Source organism: Sebastes fasciatus, chromosome 7 (genome assembly GCF_043250625.1).
Source record: "Sebastes fasciatus isolate fSebFas1 chromosome 7, fSebFas1.pri, whole genome shotgun sequence".
Lineage (NCBI taxonomy): Eukaryota > Metazoa > Chordata > Actinopteri > Perciformes > Sebastidae > Sebastes > Sebastes fasciatus.
Genome location: NC_133801.1, coordinates 632846 through 652809, shown reverse-complemented (window position 1 = coordinate 652809; position 19964 = coordinate 632846). Strand labels below are relative to the sequence as shown.

The 19964-nt window shown below is 35.6% G+C and overlaps 3 protein-coding genes across 3 annotated transcripts; all 3 read right to left on the bottom strand.

The window, feature by feature from the left end:
- Window positions 1–7616: 7616 nt before the first annotated feature.
- LOC141770882 (olfactory receptor 11A1-like) lies at window positions 7617–8543 on the bottom strand. Its single transcript, XM_074640730.1, has one exon. It carries the CDS (start codon window positions 8541–8543, stop codon window positions 7617–7619), a length of 927 nt encoding a protein of 308 aa, XP_074496831.1.
- A 5997-nt stretch (window positions 8544–14540) lies between these two features.
- LOC141770881 (olfactory receptor 10A6-like) lies at window positions 14541–15470 on the bottom strand. The gene has a single exon (XM_074640729.1). The coding sequence runs from the start codon at window positions 15468–15470 to the stop codon at window positions 14541–14543; it is 930 nt and encodes a 309-aa protein (XP_074496830.1).
- A 3561-nt stretch (window positions 15471–19031) lies between these two features.
- Window positions 19032–19964, bottom strand: LOC141770880 (olfactory receptor 11A1-like). Its single transcript, XM_074640728.1, has one exon. The coding sequence runs from the start codon at window positions 19962–19964 to the stop codon at window positions 19032–19034; it is 933 nt and encodes a 310-aa protein (XP_074496829.1).

Sequence of the window (19964 nt, the reverse complement as noted above, 5' to 3'; positions counted from 1 at the left end):
GGAACAACAGTGTTTTTTTCAGAGACTTAATAAAAGTTATAAATCCAACTATGAAAGTCTTCTGTGAGCTAACTTTTAGTAGAGAAATGGACAGAAAAACGCCAGGACTTCTCTGTAAAAGAATTTAAATATCTTTTGATGTGTGTTGGTTAGAATGATGAAATGAAAAAATGGCGTAGACCCCTTAAAGAAGCTCATGAAGTCTCTATTACTGAGGGTTGTAGGAATACATGACTCCATAGAGCTGTGGCTCTCTGCTACACTGCTGAAAGCAAACCTGGGATTGTTCTGATGTTTCTCTATTAATGATGAGTAATAAGCTGCTGTGGCATCACGGAGAGCCTTCCGTAATGTTTTAAGACTATCTTGCCAGACTAAACGAGATTCTTCCTGTTTGGTGGAACGCCATATCCTTAAAAGTTCTGCTTTAATTTGCAGGTTTGTGTGTTTTACCACGGAGCTGACTTCCTTTTTTTTATATATCTAATGATCATTGTTGGAGGGAGTCTGAGATCTCAGATTTTCATTGTCAATGACTGCTTCTCTGTAATTAGGGTTCAAGCCCCGATATAATCCTCATGAATTAAATAAAACCATTCTGAGTCAGAAAAAAACTTTCAGTCACCAGGTAGGAGCTGCAATCAGTTTTTGGCAGGTGAAAACTGTATTTTATGGGTTGTAATGGTCCTTTAAAGGAATTTCAGCAGGTAAAAAGGACTGAGTGGGCTATAATCTGTCAGATATAATCCTCATGAATTAAATCGAACCTTTCTGAGTCAGAAAAAAAACTTCCAGTCACAAGGTAGGAGCTGCAATCAGTTTTTGGCAGGTGAAAACTGTATTTAGGGTTCAAGCCGTTTGAGCGAAAAAAGGCTTGAACACACGAACTGCCACTTGCAGCTGTAATCTTTTCTTGTTATTATAATTATGTGACTAGTAGTTTAGTTCCTTGTCTGAAGTGGTGGAATCAGCTGATCAGCACCCTTTTTATTACGAACCTAAACAACCTCGAATCTGCCGGCTACTAACTTTCATTTAGGTGATGTTAGGTGATGTTAGGTGATGTTAGGTGATGCTAAGTGATGCTAGGTGATGTTAGGTGATGTTAGGTGATGTTAGTGATGTTAGGTGATGTTAGGTTATGTTAGGTTATGTTAGGTGATGTTAGGTGATGTTAGGTGATGCTAAGTGATGCTAGGTGATGTTAGGTGATGTTAGGTGATGTTAGTGATGTTAGGTTATGTTAGGTGATGTTAGGTGATGTTAGGTTATGTTAGGTGATGTTAGGTGATGTTAGGTGATGTTAGGTGATGTTAAGTGATGTTAGGTGATGCTAGGTGATGTAAGGTGATTTTAGGTGATGTTGGGTGATGTTGGGTGATGTTAGGTGATGTTAGATGATGTTAGGTGATGTTAGGTTATGTTAAGTGATGTTAGGTGATGTTAGGTGATGTTAAGTGATGTTAGGTGATGCTAGGTGACGCTAGGTGATGTTAGGTGATGTTAGGTAATGTTAGGTTATGTTAGGTGATGTTAGGTGATGTTAGTGATGTTAGGTGATGTTAGTGATGTTAGGTGATGTTAGGTTATGTTAGGTTATGTTAGGTGATGTTAGGTTATGTTAGGTGATGTTAGATGATGTTAGGTGATGTTAGGTTATGTTAAGTGATGTTAGGTGATGTTAGGTGATGTTAAGTGATGTTAGGTGATGCTAGGTGACGCTAGGTGATGTTAGGTGATGTTAGGTAATGTTAGGTTATGTTAGGTGATGTTAGGTGATGTTAGGTGATGTTAGTGATGTTAGGTGATGTTAGGTTATGTTAGGTGATGTTAGGTGATGTTAGGTGGTGTTAGGTGATGTTAGTGATGTTAGGTGATGTTAGGTTATGTTAGGTTATGTTAGGTGATGTTAGGTTATGTTAGGTGATGTTAGGTGATGTTAAGTGATGCTAGGTGATGTTAGATGATTTTAGGTGATGTTGGGTGATGTTGGGTGATGTTAGGTTATGTTAGGTGATGTTAGGTGATGTTAGTGATGTTAGGTGATGTTAGATGATGTTAGGTTATGTTAGGTTATGTTAGGTGATGTTAGGTGATGTTAGGTGATGTTAGGTGATGTTAAGTGATGTTAGGTGATGCTAGGTGATGTAAGGTGATTTTAGGTGATGTTGGGTGATGTTGGGTTATGTTAAGTGATGTTAGGTGATGTTAGGTGATGTTAAGTGATGTTAGGTGATGCTAGGTGACGCTAGGTGATGTTAGGTGATGTTAGGTAATGTTAGGTTATGTTAGGTTATGTTAGGTGATGTTAGGTTATGTTAGGTGATGTTAGGTGATGTTAGGTGATGTTAGGTTATGTTAGGTGATGTTAGGTGATGTTAGTGATGTTAGGTGATATTAGTGATGTTAGGTGATGTTAGGTTATGTTAGGTTATGTTAGGTGATGTTAGGTTATGTTAGGTGATGTTAGGTGATGTTAGGTGATGTTAGGTTATGTTAGGTGATGTTAGGTGATGTTAGGTGATGTTAGGTGATGTTAGGTGATGTTAGGTTATGTTAGATGATGTTAGGTTATGTTAGGTTATGTTAGGTGATGTTAGGTGATGTTAGGTGATGTTAAGTGATGTTAGGTGATGCTAGGTGATGTAAGGTGATTTTAGGTGATGTTGGGTGATGTTGGGTGATGTTAGGTGATGTTAGATGATGTTAGGTGATGTTAGGTTATGTTAAGTGATGTTAGGTGATGTTAGGTGATGTTAAGTGATGTTAGGTGATGCTAGGTGACGCTAGGTGATGTTAGGTGATGTTAGGTAATGTTAGGTTATGTTAGGTGATGTTAGGTGATGTTAGTGATGTTAGGTGATGTTAGGTGATGTTAGGTGATGTTAGGTGATGTTAGGTGATGTTAGGTGATGTTAAGTGATGTTAGGTGATGCTAGGTGATGTTAGGTGATGTTAGGTGATGTTAGGTAATGTTAGGTGATGTTAGGTGATGTTAGTGATGTTAGGTGATGTTAGGTGATGTTAGGTGATGTTAGGTGATGTTAGGTGATGTTAGGTAATGTTAGGTTATGTTAGGTGATGTTAGGTGATGTTAGTGATGTTAGGTGATGTTAGGTGGTGTTAGGTGATGTTAGTGATGTTAGGTGATGTTAGGTTATGTTAGGTTATGTTAGGTGATGTTAGGTGATTTTAAGTGATGCTAGGTGATGTTAGATGATTTTAGGTGATGTTGGGTGATGTTGGGTGATGTTAGGTTATGTTAGGTGATGTTAGGTGATGTTAGTGATGTTAGGTGATGTTAGATGATGTTAGGTTATGTTAGGTTATGTTAGGTGATGTTAGGTGATGTTAGGTGATGTTAGGTGATGTTAAGTGATGTTAGGTGATGCTAGGTGATGTAAGGTGATGTTGGGTGATGTTAGGTGATGTTAAGTGATTTTAGGTGATGCTAGGTGATGTTAGGTTATGTTAGGTGATGTTGGGTGATGTTAGGTGATGTTAGGTGATGTTAGATGATTTTAGGTAATGTTGGGTGATGTTAGGTGATGTTAGGTGATGTTAGGTGATGTTAGGTGATGTTAGGTGATGTTAGGTTATGTTAGGTGATGTTAAGTGATGTTAGGTGATGTTAGGTGATGTTAGGTTATGTTAGGTGATGTTAGGTTATGTTAGGTGATGTTAGGTTATGTTAGGTGATGTTAAGTGATGTTAGGTTATGTTAGGTGATGTTAAGTGATGTTAGGTGATGTTAGGTGATGTTAGGTTATGTTAGGTGATGTTAGGTGATGTTAGGTTATGTTAGGTGATGTTAAGTGATGTTAGGTGATGTTAGGTGATGTTAGGTTATGTTAGGTGATGTTAGGTGATGTTAGGGTGACCATATTTACAAACCCTCAAACCAGGACCCTTAAGTGTAGCGCACGTTTACGCACGGCCACGTTCATGCACGCGTGGTAGTTTGAAATCAGATGGTAACTAACAGACCGGTGTAAACAGAACCTAAGCAACACATCCAACCTGGTGGATTGTCAGTACTAAACTATCTCTAAACTAGAAAAAGGGACAAATTAAAGGGGCAGTGAGCTCAATTTACTGTATTGACGATTGCTACCAAATTTTCTGTGGATCATTATTGGACCAAGCTCATCAAAAGTTGCATAAAGCTTGTTGATATCTTATTGCGTTTTGAAGCTGTTGACCAACAAACTTTGCAATGGGCGGAGCTTAGCAAGAAATTGGCCTTAATTCATTGACCATTAGTCCAATCATCATGAATCTTGGTAGATATCTTCAGTACGTGTTTGGGAATAGGCGTACCAAAGCTGTTTTAGCTCAACCCATATAGGGGGCGCCACAAATACCAAAACCTGGTCAACAGAATTTCACCAAATTTGGTGCACATGCTCTAGGGGCAAGTATTCATCAAGATCTGAAGAGTCATTTTGATCGGTGCATGTGGGCGTGGCCTATTTAGCATTTTATGCTATATTATGACTTTGCTCTATTTGCTTTGTGCTGTAACAAGCTAGAGTCATGAAACTTGGTACCATAAATGGCCATGATGTCCTAATGCTTCACATAAAATATGATATCAATTGGCCACATGGTGGCGCTATAACTGACAGCTAAAGGAGTGAAAAGTTTAAAGGCCGGCCCCTCAATCCTAAAGTCTGATTGATTTGAAATTTGACACACTTGTCCAGCTGAATGTGCTCTATAAAAAAGCCCTGTGGACCGCTGACGTCTGCCAACTACATTTTCCACCATTTCGAATTTTTTGAATTACACATTTTTGATTTCTCCTCCTAAACCATGGATCCAATTTCTACCAAATTTTCTGTGGATCATTATTGGACCAAGCTTTTTAAAAGTTGCAGAAAGCTTGTTGCAAGCCTGAACCCGCGAACTGCCGCTTGCGGCTGTAATTATTATTTTGCATGTGACAATAAAGAACTTGAATGTGTTGCACATGTTGTCCGGTCATCATATTTATAAGTAAATTGGTAAATTCGAATGTTACACCAGCAAAAGAAACAGGCTGAAGAGGTAGGAAACATCAAAAAAGGTTTAAAATTAAATAACAACAGAATACTTTTTTCTTTTAAATGACATTCAACAGCTATATACACTGTATACATTATATGAGCTTAGGTCACATGGTTGTGATTTGTGCAAACATTGGAGCAAATTAGGGCTGCAAATCGATTAAAATATTTAATCGCGAATAATTTGCAAATTAATCGCACATTTTTATCAGTTCTAAATGAACCTCAAAGGGAGATTTTTCAAGTATTTAATCCTCTTATCAACATGGGAGTGGACGTATGCTGCTTTATGCAAATTAATGTATATATTTATTATTGTATATCAATTAACAACACAAAACAATGACAACTATTGTATGACTCGACCCAAACTGCACCAGTTTGCACAACCCATTTACATTCACATATCTAGAGGTCAGAGGTCAAGGGGACCCCTTTGAAAATGGACATGACCGTTTTTCCTCACCAAAATTTAGTGTAAGTTTGGAGCGTTATTTAACCTCCTCATGACCAGCTAGTCTGACATGGTTGGTACCGATGGATTCATCAGGTTCTTTAGTTTACTGTGATACCAGTATCTTCACTCTAGCTTTAAAACTGAGGCCACTAATATGTTACTGCTATTTTACACATTTTTTGGGGATATTTTAACTGTTTTTTCGGAAATATTTTACTAACTTTTTTTTAATTATTATTTACTTATATTTTTTGGGATATTTTACAAATATTTGATACTCATATGATACCAGTATCTTCACTATAGCTTTAAAACTGAGCCCGCTACAACCTAAATCACAAGTTGCGTTAAAGAAATTAGTGACGTTAAAACTGGACGCAGTGACACTTCTCAGTCACTGCCAAAGACATCAAGAGCTCCCAGCAAGCATGCTGATGCTGCAGGAACCAACGCACGGGCATCGATCGCAGGGACGTCCCACACCAACACACATGGACGTACTGAGGAGAGATGCTGGACAGTGCTGGCGAGCTAGCCAGATGTATGGTGGACTGAGACAGCTGGAAGCTCCACTTGAAAGCCCGTCTGAGGACGACCCAATGATATCAACTCCGATAGTTGTATTATCACTCTTTCCATCCACCACTATTGGTTTTGTGTTATCAGTCCTACTTGTTATCTATTACAGCTGCTAGGCTACTATTGTGGCTGCTTCTCTCTCTCTCTCTCTCTCTCTCTCTCTCTCTCTCTCTCTCTCTCTCTCTTTCTCTCTCTATCTATCCCCCCAGCCGGTCTCGGCAGATGGCCGCCCGCCCTGAGCCCGGTTCTGCTCCAGGTTTCTTCCCAGTAATCGGGGAGTGTTTCCTGGCCTCAGTGCGCTTGGTGGATCCTGTTGGGTCTCTAAACTCTGGTGTACGGTCATAGACCTGCTCTATATATAAAGCGTCTTGAGATAACTTCTGTTGTGATTTGACGCTATACAAAAATAAATTGATTTGATTTGATTTGAAAACAAATTTGCCTTTTTTTACAATTTACATTTGGAGCTTTATTTCACCTCCTTCACTACGAGCTAGTGTGACATGGTTGGTACCGACGGATTGGACTATGGATGAGCTCGCTACAACCTCTTGAACAACACAACATGTAATGTGTGAAAGAAATTAGTTGCGTTAATATGAATTTGCATTAACGCGATATTATCACCTTAACTTTGTCATCCATAGTGCAAATATATATGTGTGTGCAGACAAACGAGTCTAGTCGTGCAAAACCAAAGGCCTTAGTATCGTACTGGATTGTTAACTGCCTAAAACACTTAAGTTTTGTTTTTGTTTTTAAGTTTCTGACAGATTTGTATCTGTCGTTTATGTAATATACATAATGTAGTATGATATGGGTATAATTGTAAATTTAATTTGACGTCTGAATTTCTCAATCTGACATGACATCGTGCACATACTGGTTTCAAAAAACGTTGTAAGACTTCATCAACAGATTTGTGGATGTTACGTTCCTGTATTCAAGGAGGAAGAACAGGTTGAAAAGTTGAGTTAATGTACTTTATTTGTCACATTATACAAAAGTGGGTAACACTTCATTTTACAGGTCCGCAAATTTCATGGTAATTAGGTGATAATTAGCAAGTAACCTCTTTGAAATTTCTTTGGAATTACTGCTAAATTACACCAGTATTTACCTCAACATTTATCAAACATTACTTTATTATAAACATGATTTAATAATAAAATTCCACTATTTCCCAATACTTGGTCATTTATTTAATACCTTTTCAGGAAAAGAATACAAAGTTAATTGATCTGCTTTATTTCCATGTCTGCTGATAAATAGATGATGATTAATGTCTTAATAAACTCCCTGAATCATGACATCAGCTACCAGGTTACATTTGATAGATGTTGAGGTAAATATTGGTGTAATTTGGCAGTAATTCCAAAAAAAATTCAAATAGGTTACTTGCTAATTATCACCTGATTACCATGACAGTTGCGGACCTGTAAAATGGAGTGTTACCAAAAAGTGCACAGTTCTACAATAAAATAAACTGATTAAATTGATTCAAATAAGAAACCCGGTTAGACAACTTAATATTAATAGTCTGCATTTGATATCAGACTTTTACATATGGCATGGATTTTGGACATTTTCAGGCCGTAGAGTACAGGGTTAAAGAGAGGCTGGCATGTAAGAAAGTACAATGATAGAAAAATTCGCAATACATTGGGTACACTGCTCATATTGAACCTGCTCTGTATTATTTCAAAGCTAGCTCCAATAGAAAAGTTCAAGAGGGAAGCGAGGTGAGGTGTGCAGGTACTGACAGCTTTCTGTCTGGTCTGTTTACAACCAGAAAAACACACTTTAAGGATCTTTATATACGTGTAAAGGATTACAAGTAAAGAAACAGAGATTGTGCTAAAAGTGGCAATGAGTCCATAGATGTTGATTACATTGGTATCAGAACAGGCCAGCTTCAAAACAGAGTGGGTATCACAGTAAACTTTGTGGATGATGTTCCCACAGAGCTGCAAAGGAGAACTCAAAGTCAGCGAAACCACCATCGCACAACAAGGATATAACCACGTTACAGCAATAAGAGCTGCAATCTTGTCCCGTGTCATACGGGCGTTATATTGTAGAGGATAACAGATAGCCAGATATCGGTCATAAGACATGACGGCTAAGTTTAAATATTCAACAGCTCCGTAAGAATGCACACAATAAACCTGCAGGAAGCAGAGCGGAGCAGCAACAGTGTGAATGTCAGAGAGGATCTGAACCAGAAGGAATGGAAACAACCCTGTACTACCATACAGTTCATTTACAAACAGGCTGCACAGGAAAAGGTACATAGGTTCATGTAAGCTTCTGTTACTACAGATAACCACAATGAGCAACACATTAGCACTAACTATTAACAAATATAAAGACATAATAACTATGAAATATAAGTATTTAAACCCCCCCGTATCAAAATAGGCAGCAAGTGTGAAATATGTAACCTGAGTAGAGTTCATCCTCACTTTGGTTTATAACTATTTCATTGTGCACACCCACAAATAATTAACTTTTGTTATACATTTGTAACAATAATAGTTAAACTAGGACTGGGTTGTTCAACTGGACTATAAGTCAGTGTAGTAATACTGAACAGATTCATTGTCATTGAAAACGTTTTAACAAACCGCCCCAAATGTACCATTATGTTCAATATAATGCACATGTTACATATTACTAATAAAACATATGTGACATTGTGTGGCTTTATTAAGCATTCACCTGTTGTCCTGCTGTAGTCATACTGTGAGTCCTCCTAACTGAACTGAAACTCTGCTTCCATTATTTTATAGTTTCAAGACAGAGGAGGGCCGCAGCAGCAGAACACTCGATTCGACTGTCATCAGGCTATTAAGTAGGCGTTATCAGTCGCTAGAAGCACCATAGTCGCTATAAGACCTCTTGAGTCCTTAAACAAACAAACTCTAAAAACTCTGGACAGATTTTGGTTATTTTCAGTCCAAAAATGTGAGATTAATCACGATTGCATATTTTAATGGATTAACAGATTCGAGTCAGGATCAGTTTTATTTGTTGAGTACATACATACAAGGAATTACTTGTAATCACTCTGGTTTTTATGCATCATTTTATGTACTTAAAATAGAAATAACAGATAGGGACAAGGACAACAACACTGGACAAAAGGTTTTCACCCAGGAGACCGGAGTTCACATCTCATGTGAAACCAACAATATGTAGTTGTTGTTGTGTTCATAGTTATTTTAACAAAAAAACACGATGTATTTCCCAAACTTAACTAAGTAAGTTTTGTTGCCTAAATCTAAAGAAGTTGTAGTTTTGTTTCCTAAACCTAAAGAAGTTGTAGTTTTGTTGCCTTAACCTAATGAAGTTGTAGTTTTGTTACTTGAACCTAAAGAAATTGTAGTTTTGCTGCCTAAACATAAAGAAGTTGTAGTTTTGTTGTCTAAACCTAAATAAGTTCTAGTTTTGTTGTCTAAACCTAAAGAAGTTGAAGTTTTGTTGTCTAAACATAAAGAAGTTCTAGTTTTGTTGCCTAAAGTTGGAGTTTTGTTGCCTAAACCTAAAGAAGTTGTAGTTGTGTTGCCTAAACCTAAAGACGTTGTAGTTTTGTTGTTTAAACCTAAAGAAGTTGTAGTTGTGTTGTCTAAACCTATATAAGTTGTAGTTTCGTTGCCTAAAACTAAAGAAGTTGTAGTTTTGTTGCCTAAAACTAAAGAAGTTGTAGTTGTGTTGTCTAAACCTATATAAGTTGTAGTTTCGTTGCCTAAAACTAAAGAAGTTGTAGTTTTGGGCGCCTGGGTTAGCTCAGTTGGTAGAGCGGGCGCCCATGTAACAAGGCTTGGTCCTGACCGCGGCGGCCTGGGTTCGAATCTGGCCTGCGGCCCTTTTTTGTTATTATACTGTCTGACTTGCACCAACAAAATCAAAGAAAATTCCTAGTGTATACCTCTTACACCTGGCAATAAACACTATTCTGATTCTGATTCTGATTCTGATTACTACACCTACTACATTGTAAAAGTGAAACTTACGAGCAAAACGTTCGAACATGTTAAACTGAATGAAACTTCACGTTTTGAACACAAACAAAAAGCTTTCTTTAGGTTTAGACAACAAAACTATAACTTCTTTAGGTTTAGGCAACAAAACTACAACTTCTTTAGGTTTAGACAACAAAACTACAGCTTCTTTAGTTTTAGGCAACACAACTAAAACTTTTTTAGGTTTAAACAACAAAACTACAACTTCTTTAGTTTTAGGCAACAAAACTACAAGTTCTTTAGTTTTAGGCAACAAAACTACAACTTATATAGGTTTAGACAACAAAACTACAACTTATATAGGTTTAGACAACAAAACTACAACTTCTTTAGTTTTAGGCAACAAAACTACAACTTATATAGGTTTAGACAACAAAACTACAACTTCTTTAGTTTTAGGCAACACAACTAAAACTTTTTTAGGTTTAAACAACAAAACTACAACTTCTTTAGTTTTAGGCAACAAAACTACAAGTTCTTTAGGTTTAGGCAACAAAACTACAACTTCTTTAGGTTTAGACAACAAAACTACAAGTTCTTTAGGTTTAGACAACAAAACTACAGCTTCTTTAGTTTTAGGCAACAAAACTACAACTTATATAGGTTTAGACAACAAAACTACAACTTCTTTAGTTTTAGGCAACAAAACTACAACTTATATAGGTTTAGACAACAAAACTACAACTTCTTTAGTTTTAGGCAACAAAACTACAACTTATATAGGTTTAGACAACAAAACTACAACTTCTTTAGTTTTAGGCAACAAAACTACAACTTATTTAGTTTTAGGCAACACAACTACAACTTTTTTAGGTTTAGGCAACAAAACTACAACTTATATAGGTTTAGACAACAAAACTATAACTTCTTTAGTTTTAGGCAACAAAACTACAACTTATATAGGTTTAGACAACAAAACTACAACTTATATAGGTTTAGACAACAAAACTACAACTTCTTTAGTTTTAGGCAACAAAACTACAACTTTTTTAGTTTTAGGCAACACAACTACAACTTTTTTAGGTTTAAACAACAAAACTACAACTTCTTTAGTTTTAGGCAACAAAACTACAACTTCTTTAGGTTTAGACAACAAAACTACAAGTTCTTTAGGTTTAGACAAACAAAACTACAGCTTCTTTAGTTTTAGGCAACAAAACTACAACTTATATAGGTTTAGACAACAAAACTACAACTTCTTTAGTTTTAGGCAACAAAACTACAACTTATATAGGTTTAGACAACAAAACTACAACTTCTTTAGTTTTAGGCAACAAAACTACAACTTATATAGGTTTAGACAACAAAACTACAACTTATATAGGTTTAGACAACAAAACTACAACTTCTTTAGTTTTAGGCAACAAAACTACAACTTATATAGGTTTAGACAACAAAACTACAACTTCTTTAGTTTTAGGCAACAAAACTACAACTTATATAGGTTTAGACAACAAAACTACAACTTATATAGGTTTAGACAACAAAACTACAACTTCTTTAGTTTTAGGCAACAAAACTACAACTTATTTAGTTTTAGGCAACACAACTACAACTTTTTTAGGTTTAAACAACAAAACTACAACTTCTTTAGGTTTAGACAACAAAACTACAACTTATATAGGTTTAGACAACAAAACTACAACTTATATAGGTTTAGACAACAAAACTACAACTTCTTTAGTTTTAGGCAACAAAACTACAACTTATTTAGTTTTAGGCAACACAACTACAACTTTTTTAGGTTTAAACAACAAAACTACAACTTCTTTAGGTTTAGACAACAAAACTACAACTTATATAGGTTTAGACAACAAAACTACAACTTCTTTTTTTTTTTTTTTAAGTTATTTTTTTGGGGGCATTTTCCATTTTTATTGAGAGGACAGTGGATAGAGTCTTGGAAAGGGGGGAGAAAGAGAGTGGATGCGGAAAGGGCCACAGGCCGGATTCGAACCCGGGCCGCCGCGGTCAGGACCAAGCCTTGTTACATGGGCGCCCGCTCTACCAACTGAGCTAACCCAGGCGCCCAAAACTACAACTTCTTTAGTTTTAGGCAACGAAACTACAACTTATTTAGTTTTAGGCAACACAACTACAACTTTTTTAGGTTTAAACAACAAAACTACAACTTCTTTAGGTTTAGACAACAAAACTACAACTTATATAGGTCTAGGCAACAAAACTTATACTAGGCAGCCTCTCTTTAACCCTGTACTCTACGGCCTGAAAATGTCCAAAATCCATGCCATATGTAAAAGTCTGATATCAAATGCAGACTATTAATATTAAGTTGTCTAACCGGGTTTCTTATTTGAATCAATTTAATCAGTTTATTTTATTGTAGAACTGTGCACTTTTTGGTAACACTCCATTTTACAGGTCCGCAACTGTCATGGTAATCAGGTGATAATTAGCAAGTAACCTATTTGAATTTTTTTTGGAATTACTGCCAAATTACACCAATATTTACCTCAACATCTATCAAATGTAACCTGGTAGCTGATGTCATGATTCAGGGAGTTTATTAAGACATTAATCATCATCTATTTATCAGCAGACATGGAAATAAAGCAGATCAATTAACTTTGTATTCTTTTCCTGAAAAGGTATTAAATAAATGACCAAGTATTGGGAAATAGTGGAATTTTATTATTAAATCATGTTTATAATAAAGTAATGTTTGATAAATGTTGAGGTAAATACTGGTGTAATTTAGCAGTAATTCCAAAGAAATTTCAAAGAGGTTACTTGCTAATTATCACCTAATTACCATGAAATTTGCGGACCTGTAAAATGAAGTGTTACCCACTTTTGTATAATGTGACAAATAAAGTACATTAACTCAACTTTTCAACCTGTTCTTCCTCCTTAAATACAGGAATACCCATATCATACTACATTATGTATATTACATAAACGACAGATACAAATCTGTCAGAAACTTAAAAACAAAAACAAAACTTAAGTGTTTTAGACAATTAATGATCCAGTACGATACTAAGGCCTTTGGATTTGCACGACTAGACTCGTTTGTCTGCACACACATATATATTTGCACTATGGATGACAAAGTTAAGGTGATAATATCGCGTTAATGCAAATTCATATTAACGCAACTAATTTCTTTCACACATTACATGTTGTGTTGTTCAAGAGGTTTTAGCGAGCTCATCCATAGTCCAATCCATCGGTACCAACCATGTCACACTAGCTCGTAGTGAAGGAGGTGAAATAAAGCTCCAAACGTAAATTGTAAAAAAAGGCAAATTCGTTTTAACGTTACTAATTTCTTTAACGCACCTTGTGATTTTTTAGGATGTAGTGGGCTCAGTTTTAAAGCTATAGTGAAGATACTGGTATCATATGAGTATTAAATATTAGTTAAAATATAGTTTATATATATAGTTATATAAGTTATCTAATCTGTTAAACTACAACTTCTTTAGGTTTAGACAACAAAACTACAACTTCTTTAGGATAAGGCGACAAAACTACAACTTCTTTAGGATAAGGCGACAAAACTACAACTTCTTTGGGTTTAGGTAAAAAAAACGTAGTTAGTTACTTTTGGGAAAAACATTGTGTTTTTGCATTAAAATAACTACGAACACAAAGACAACTACACATTGTTAGTTTCACATGGGATGCGAACTCTGGTCTCCTGGGTGAAAACCTTTTGTCCAGTTGTCCTTGCCCTATCTGTCATTTCTATTTCTGTGTAAGTACGTTTAAAAAGATGCATAAAAACCAGAGTGAAATTCCTTGTATGTATGTACTCGACAAATAAAACTGATCCTGACTGTAATCTGTTAATACATTCAAATATGTTATCATGATTAATCTCACATTTTTGGACTGAAAAAAAAACAAAATCCGCATTACATGTAAAAGTGTTATGTTTGGTAGAATATAACTTGTTACACTGTGCCTGAAATGCTTTAACTTTTCACATTTTATGTTTGCATAAAATTATATGTTTGGTAGGGCTGTCAACCGATTAAAATATTTAGTCATGATTAATCACATTTTTTTATCTGTTCAAAATTAACCTTAAAGGGACATTTGTCAAGTATTTAATAATCGGATCAACATGGGAGTGGACAAATACGCTGCTTTATGCAAATGTATGTATATATTTATTATTGGAAATCAATTAACAACACAAAACAATGACAGATATTGATCAGAAACCCTCACAGGTACTGCATTTAGCATAAAATATTTATTTTTATTTATTTTGTTTTTTATTTTTTATTTATCTTTATAAAACTTTATATTTATAACTTTACCAAAATTATTTTGCCAAACAGTATTACGAGTCCACACTTTCTTCCACAGGCCTTTGGAGAACCTTGCGATCTGTGCATCTAACTGTCTTATGATAGAGATCTGAGTGAAAGAAAACAGACTGTTGGATAATTGTTAATATTAACGCCGCAAATTTGAAATCAGACTTTTACATGTGACACGGATTTTGGACAGATTCAGGCCGTACATTACAGGATTGAAAAGAGGCTGGCATGTAAGAAAGTATAATGATAAAAAAATGCGGAACATATTGGGTACACCGTTCATGTTGAACCTGTTCTGTAATATTTCAAAACCAGCTCCAAAAGAAAAGTTAAAGATGGAAGCAAGGTGAGGTGTGCAGGTACTGACAGCTTTCTGTCTGGTCTGTTTAGATCCAGAAAAACACACTTTAAAAATCTTCATGTAAGTGTAAAGAATTAAAATTAGAGGAACAAAGATTGTACCAAATGATGCAATGAGCCCATATGTATTAACAACATGGGCATCAGAGCATGCCAGCTTTACAAGAGAGTAGTTGACACAGTAAACTTTGTTAATGATGTTCCCACACAGCTGTAAAGAGGAGCTCAAAAGTATCATGACAACACATGTAAGGAAAGGGTATAGCCATGCTACAGCAATAAGCATGGCAATCTTGTTAGATGTCATACGCATGTTATATTGTAGAGGATAACAGATAGCAAGATATCTGTCATAAGACATGACGGCTAAGTTTAACAACTCTACACCTCCATAAAAAAATAAAAGGAAATTCTGCAGGAAACAAAGTGGAGCAGCAACAGTGTGAACTTCAGAGAGGATCTGAACAAGAAGGAATGGAAACAACCCTGTACTACCATACAGTTCATTTACAAACAGGCTGCACAGGAAAAGGTACATAGGTTCATGTAAGCTTCTGTTACTACAGATAACCACGATGAGCAAAAGATTAGCACTAATAATAAAAACATATAGAGACATAATAATTATAAAATGTAAGTATTTGAAAAGCCCTGTGTTAAAGTAGGCACTAAGTGTGAAATGTAAAACCTGTGTAGTGTTTATCATAATCTACCTTTTGGATCACCACAACAATTATTGCATTCTCTTCTGTTCGATCTGTAAAAATTGAACTGGTTTAAACTTGCATTTTGCCACAATGTACAACTGAAATATCAAACACACAAAAACAGAAGTCAGAGTAGTAACACTAAACAGATTCATTATCATGGACACAACCGTAAAATACACCCCTAAATGGACCATTTACTCTTCAAAATTAATATGTTTTGACAAATAGCGACGCTTTCGACGAGTGAATTTGAGCATTTATCCTGCTGCAGTCATGAGCCCCTCCTTACTGAGCAGAAACTCTGCTTCAACCACTTTTAAACTTTTCAAGAGAGAGAGGACACACACAGCAGCAGAGTGACCTCATTATGAAAGGTCCCATTGGTTGATACTCATGTTGGCTTAATGTCAGCAAGAAAAAAGTAAAGCTTGTAGAGAGCCTGCTGTTTTCAATTTTTGAAAGAAAGTTTAGTAAAAATGAAGAAACAGAATAGCTTCCTGCAACATCCTACATAGACATGGTTCAATCAATTTCTGTTATCCATCCATTAATCCACCATTTACCTACACCTGTTTGTAGTGTTCAGGATTGCATCGGATGAGAATGGGGGTGATGTGGTAGGAGGATTAGGTGCGGGTAACGATGAGAGACTGTATAGAATTGGACGTAGTCACCGGGACGTCACCCATTGGTTTGTAGACTACCGTTTTGAAGCCTTAAGGTCAGAATTTTGGCCGTCGCCATCTTGGTTTTTGGCCGTCACCAATTTGGTTATTTGCAACCAGAAATGACTTGAGAGGGTGGAGCTAAGTACAGCTGAATGCTGAATAAGACATTTTTTGGCAACCAAAACCGTTTTAATTAACTCTGATGAAGTGAAAACACACTGTGAAAGTGTGAAAGTTTTAAGATGAAAACACTGACAACGCCGTGGTAGCGACCTGTCAATCACAAGGTAGCCCCGCCCTAAAGCATCCCCTGCTTTATGGTCTATTAGACTCTAAATGGGACCATAATTTACTAAATTAACATCATGCTGGATATGCTACTTACTTTAATCTTTTTTTAGGACATCAAAGTTAACGCGATAATATAAAATCGTTTTAACGCTTGCTTAGCTTGTCGCAAAGGAGGTTAAATAACGCTCCAAACTTAAACTAAATTTTGGCGAGTAAAACTGTTATGGCATGTCATTGATTGACATCCCTTTTTATTATTATTATTATTATTGATATGTCACTTTTATTTATTGATACTCCCCTTTGACTACTTTTTAAGAAATCTTTCTTATTTCCATGGAGGTTGTGCATGTATGTGAGGACTGTTGAATGTACTGTTTTAAGAGAGAGCTATAAAACATCATTGTTCCCTCTCATCAGCTTTAGAACAAGCTAACAACCACCATCTGTCAGGAGGTGAGGCTCATAGATATCAAATGACAGATAATGTGGTGTTAGAGGAGAGGACTGGTCCTCAGAAACACTTAACAAAGGCTGAAATGTTCAGGTCTTCTTGGTTTGTCCCTGCTGTTGTTGTTGTACTCAAACCTCCCAGAAGAAACCCTTACCAAAAAGAAGTTTATTCAAGCGTGCAAAAAGTATACTCCTTTTAAACTTCAAATAAGAGAGTATGCTTTCAGTTTACTTTTGATATACTTATCAGAGATATACTTAACAAAAATATACTTAAGTAAACTTGGCTTATACTGACAAGTATACAGGAAAATCTAAGTATACTTGGCTTATACCTACTTTTTGATAGAGTAGCCTATTAGAGTGTGTGAGCGTTTGTAAACGTATGTTTTGATATGAGTTTACTTCAATTCATCATGAAATTTCTACGTTTTTGCATTCTCCGTTCACCGTGGAGGAATGTGAGAAAAAAAAAAATATATATATTTTTTAATCCCACTTCAATGTATGTAATGCATAAATCATTAGTGAAGTACTATAAGTTAAAAAAAACTTACAAGTTTACTTGCAGTAAAATCTATTAAACTAGTAATTTACTGAGTGTATAAAGTGTACTTTCATAAACTAAAAAGTGAGTTACAAGTATATAACTAGTAAACTAACAGTATACCTATAAGTTCACTTGTAATATAGTTCACTTCATAGTATAGTTGCAGTACAAAATACAACTTAGATGTAAACTAGTTGTGTTATTAAAGTTTACTATTCTTACACTTAAAGTACACTTAAAAGTATACTTTTATAAACTAAAGTGGGCCAATTAAGTTCCAATAAGTATTGAAGTAGTACACTAACAAGTATACTACTAGTACATTGATAGTAGTATACTTATTAGCCTACATAAAGTATACTTGGGAAATAAACGTGAACTTTACTTCAGTTCACTTGATAAAATAAACTTGAAGTTAACTACTTTTTCATAAGGGAAGAAATGAAAGTTTACGGCATTATTAAAGTGTTTATTGGGTGAAAGTTGTTTCTTTCAAAGCTAATAAAGAATCACACAAACTGGACTTGACAAAGTCCAGAAACACTTCATTTTACAGGTCCGCAAATTTCATGGTAATCAGGTGATAATTAGCAAGTAACCTGTTTGAGATTTCTTTGGAATTACTGCCAATTAATACCCCAATATTTAATCGAAAATTACTTTATTATAAACATTATCTAATAATTATATTCCGCTATTTCCCAATAACTGATCATTTATTTAATACATTTACAGGAAAAGAATACAAAGACAATTGATCTGCTTTATTTGCATGTCTGCTGATGAATAGATAATAATAACTGATTCATGACATCAGCTACCAGGTTACATCTGTGGAGACTTGCTAACTATCACCTAATTACTATGAAATTTGCGGATCTGTAAAATGAAGTGTTACCCAAAGTTCTGCTGATTAACAATAAAGCATTTTGTTTACCCTCTTCTATTAAACTTATACAAGTCATTTCTCAATCTGACACAATGTGATGCAAGCTGCTTTCAAAAACTGTACTTCATGATTATTTTTAATATTGACTCGGGATGCACCGATACCGATACTGGATCGGATATCGGTGACAACGGGGCCGATCTATTCAATTCAACTTTATGTTTATATACTATATACATTATGTGCTGTAATTTTAATTCCTGTTCAAATCTTTAGCAGTTGCTGCAGTGCAATTTATTATTTCAATACTAAATAACAAATAAATGTATGTATCCATTGGTCACATTTTGTTTTACAATGTTAGGAAAGTAAAGTTTAAGTCCAGCCTGATGTTGCCTTTGACATAACAGAATGATCCCAGTCACAGTGAGGCATACAGTTTATTAATTAAATACTGGTATCAGATCAGTACTCGGTATCGGGTGATACTCAAAGCCAAGCTATCGGGACTGAAAAATTTGGGTCATTGCATCCCTAATATCGACATTATGTAAATCTATATGGTCCCTGTATTTGTAGAGGCAAAACAGTTTCAGCAGTTCACAACATGTCATTTTACATTATTCTCCATCCTATGGCTAAATGCACAGTATTTGTAAAGCACAACAAATCAAAACAGCAAATCTCTGGGATGACCGTCAGCGGACTATATTTTAGAAAAAAATTGCTTTTTACATATGACACGGATGTTGGACATGTTCAGGCCGTATAATAAAGGGGTAAAGAGCGGCTGGCATGTTAGAAAGTATAGAGATAAAACTATACGGATCATAAACGGTAAACCATTCATATTAAATCTGCTTTGTATTATTTCAAAGAAAGCCCCGAAGGAGAAGTTGAGCAGAGAGGCGAGGTGAGGTGTGCAGGTACTGACAGCTTTCTGTCTGGTCTGTTTACAGCCAGAGAAACACACTCTGAGGATCCTCATGTAGGTGTAAAGGATCAGAGATAGAGGACATACGATTACAGCAAAAGTACCAATAAGTCCATAAATATTATTGACGGTAGTGTCAGAGCATGCCAGTTTAACGATGGAGTAGTTATCACAGTAGACTTTGTTAATGACGTTCCCACACAGCTGTAAATGGACACTCAGAGTTATTGGAACAAAACATGCAACAGAAGCATAAAACCATGCTAGAGCAATAAGAAAAGCAATCTTATTAAATGGCATCCGTGTGTTATACTGTAGAGGATAACAGATAGCCAGATATCGGTCATAAGACATGGCGGCTAAGTTCAATAATTCCACACAAACATAAGAATACACGATGAAGATCTGCAGGAAGCAGAGCGGAGCAGCAACAGTGTGAACGTCAGAGAGGATCTGAACCAGAAGGAATGGAAACAACCCTGTACTACCATACAGTTCATTTACAAACAGGCTGCACATGAAAAGGTACATAGGTTCATGTAAGCTTCTGTTACTACAGATAACCACCACCAGCAACACATTGGCACTAATGATCAACACATATAAACACATGATAATAATGAAATAGAGATATTTAAACATCCCGGTGTGAAAGTAGGCGGTTAGTGTGAAATATGAAACCTGAGTAGAGTTTATCATCATCAT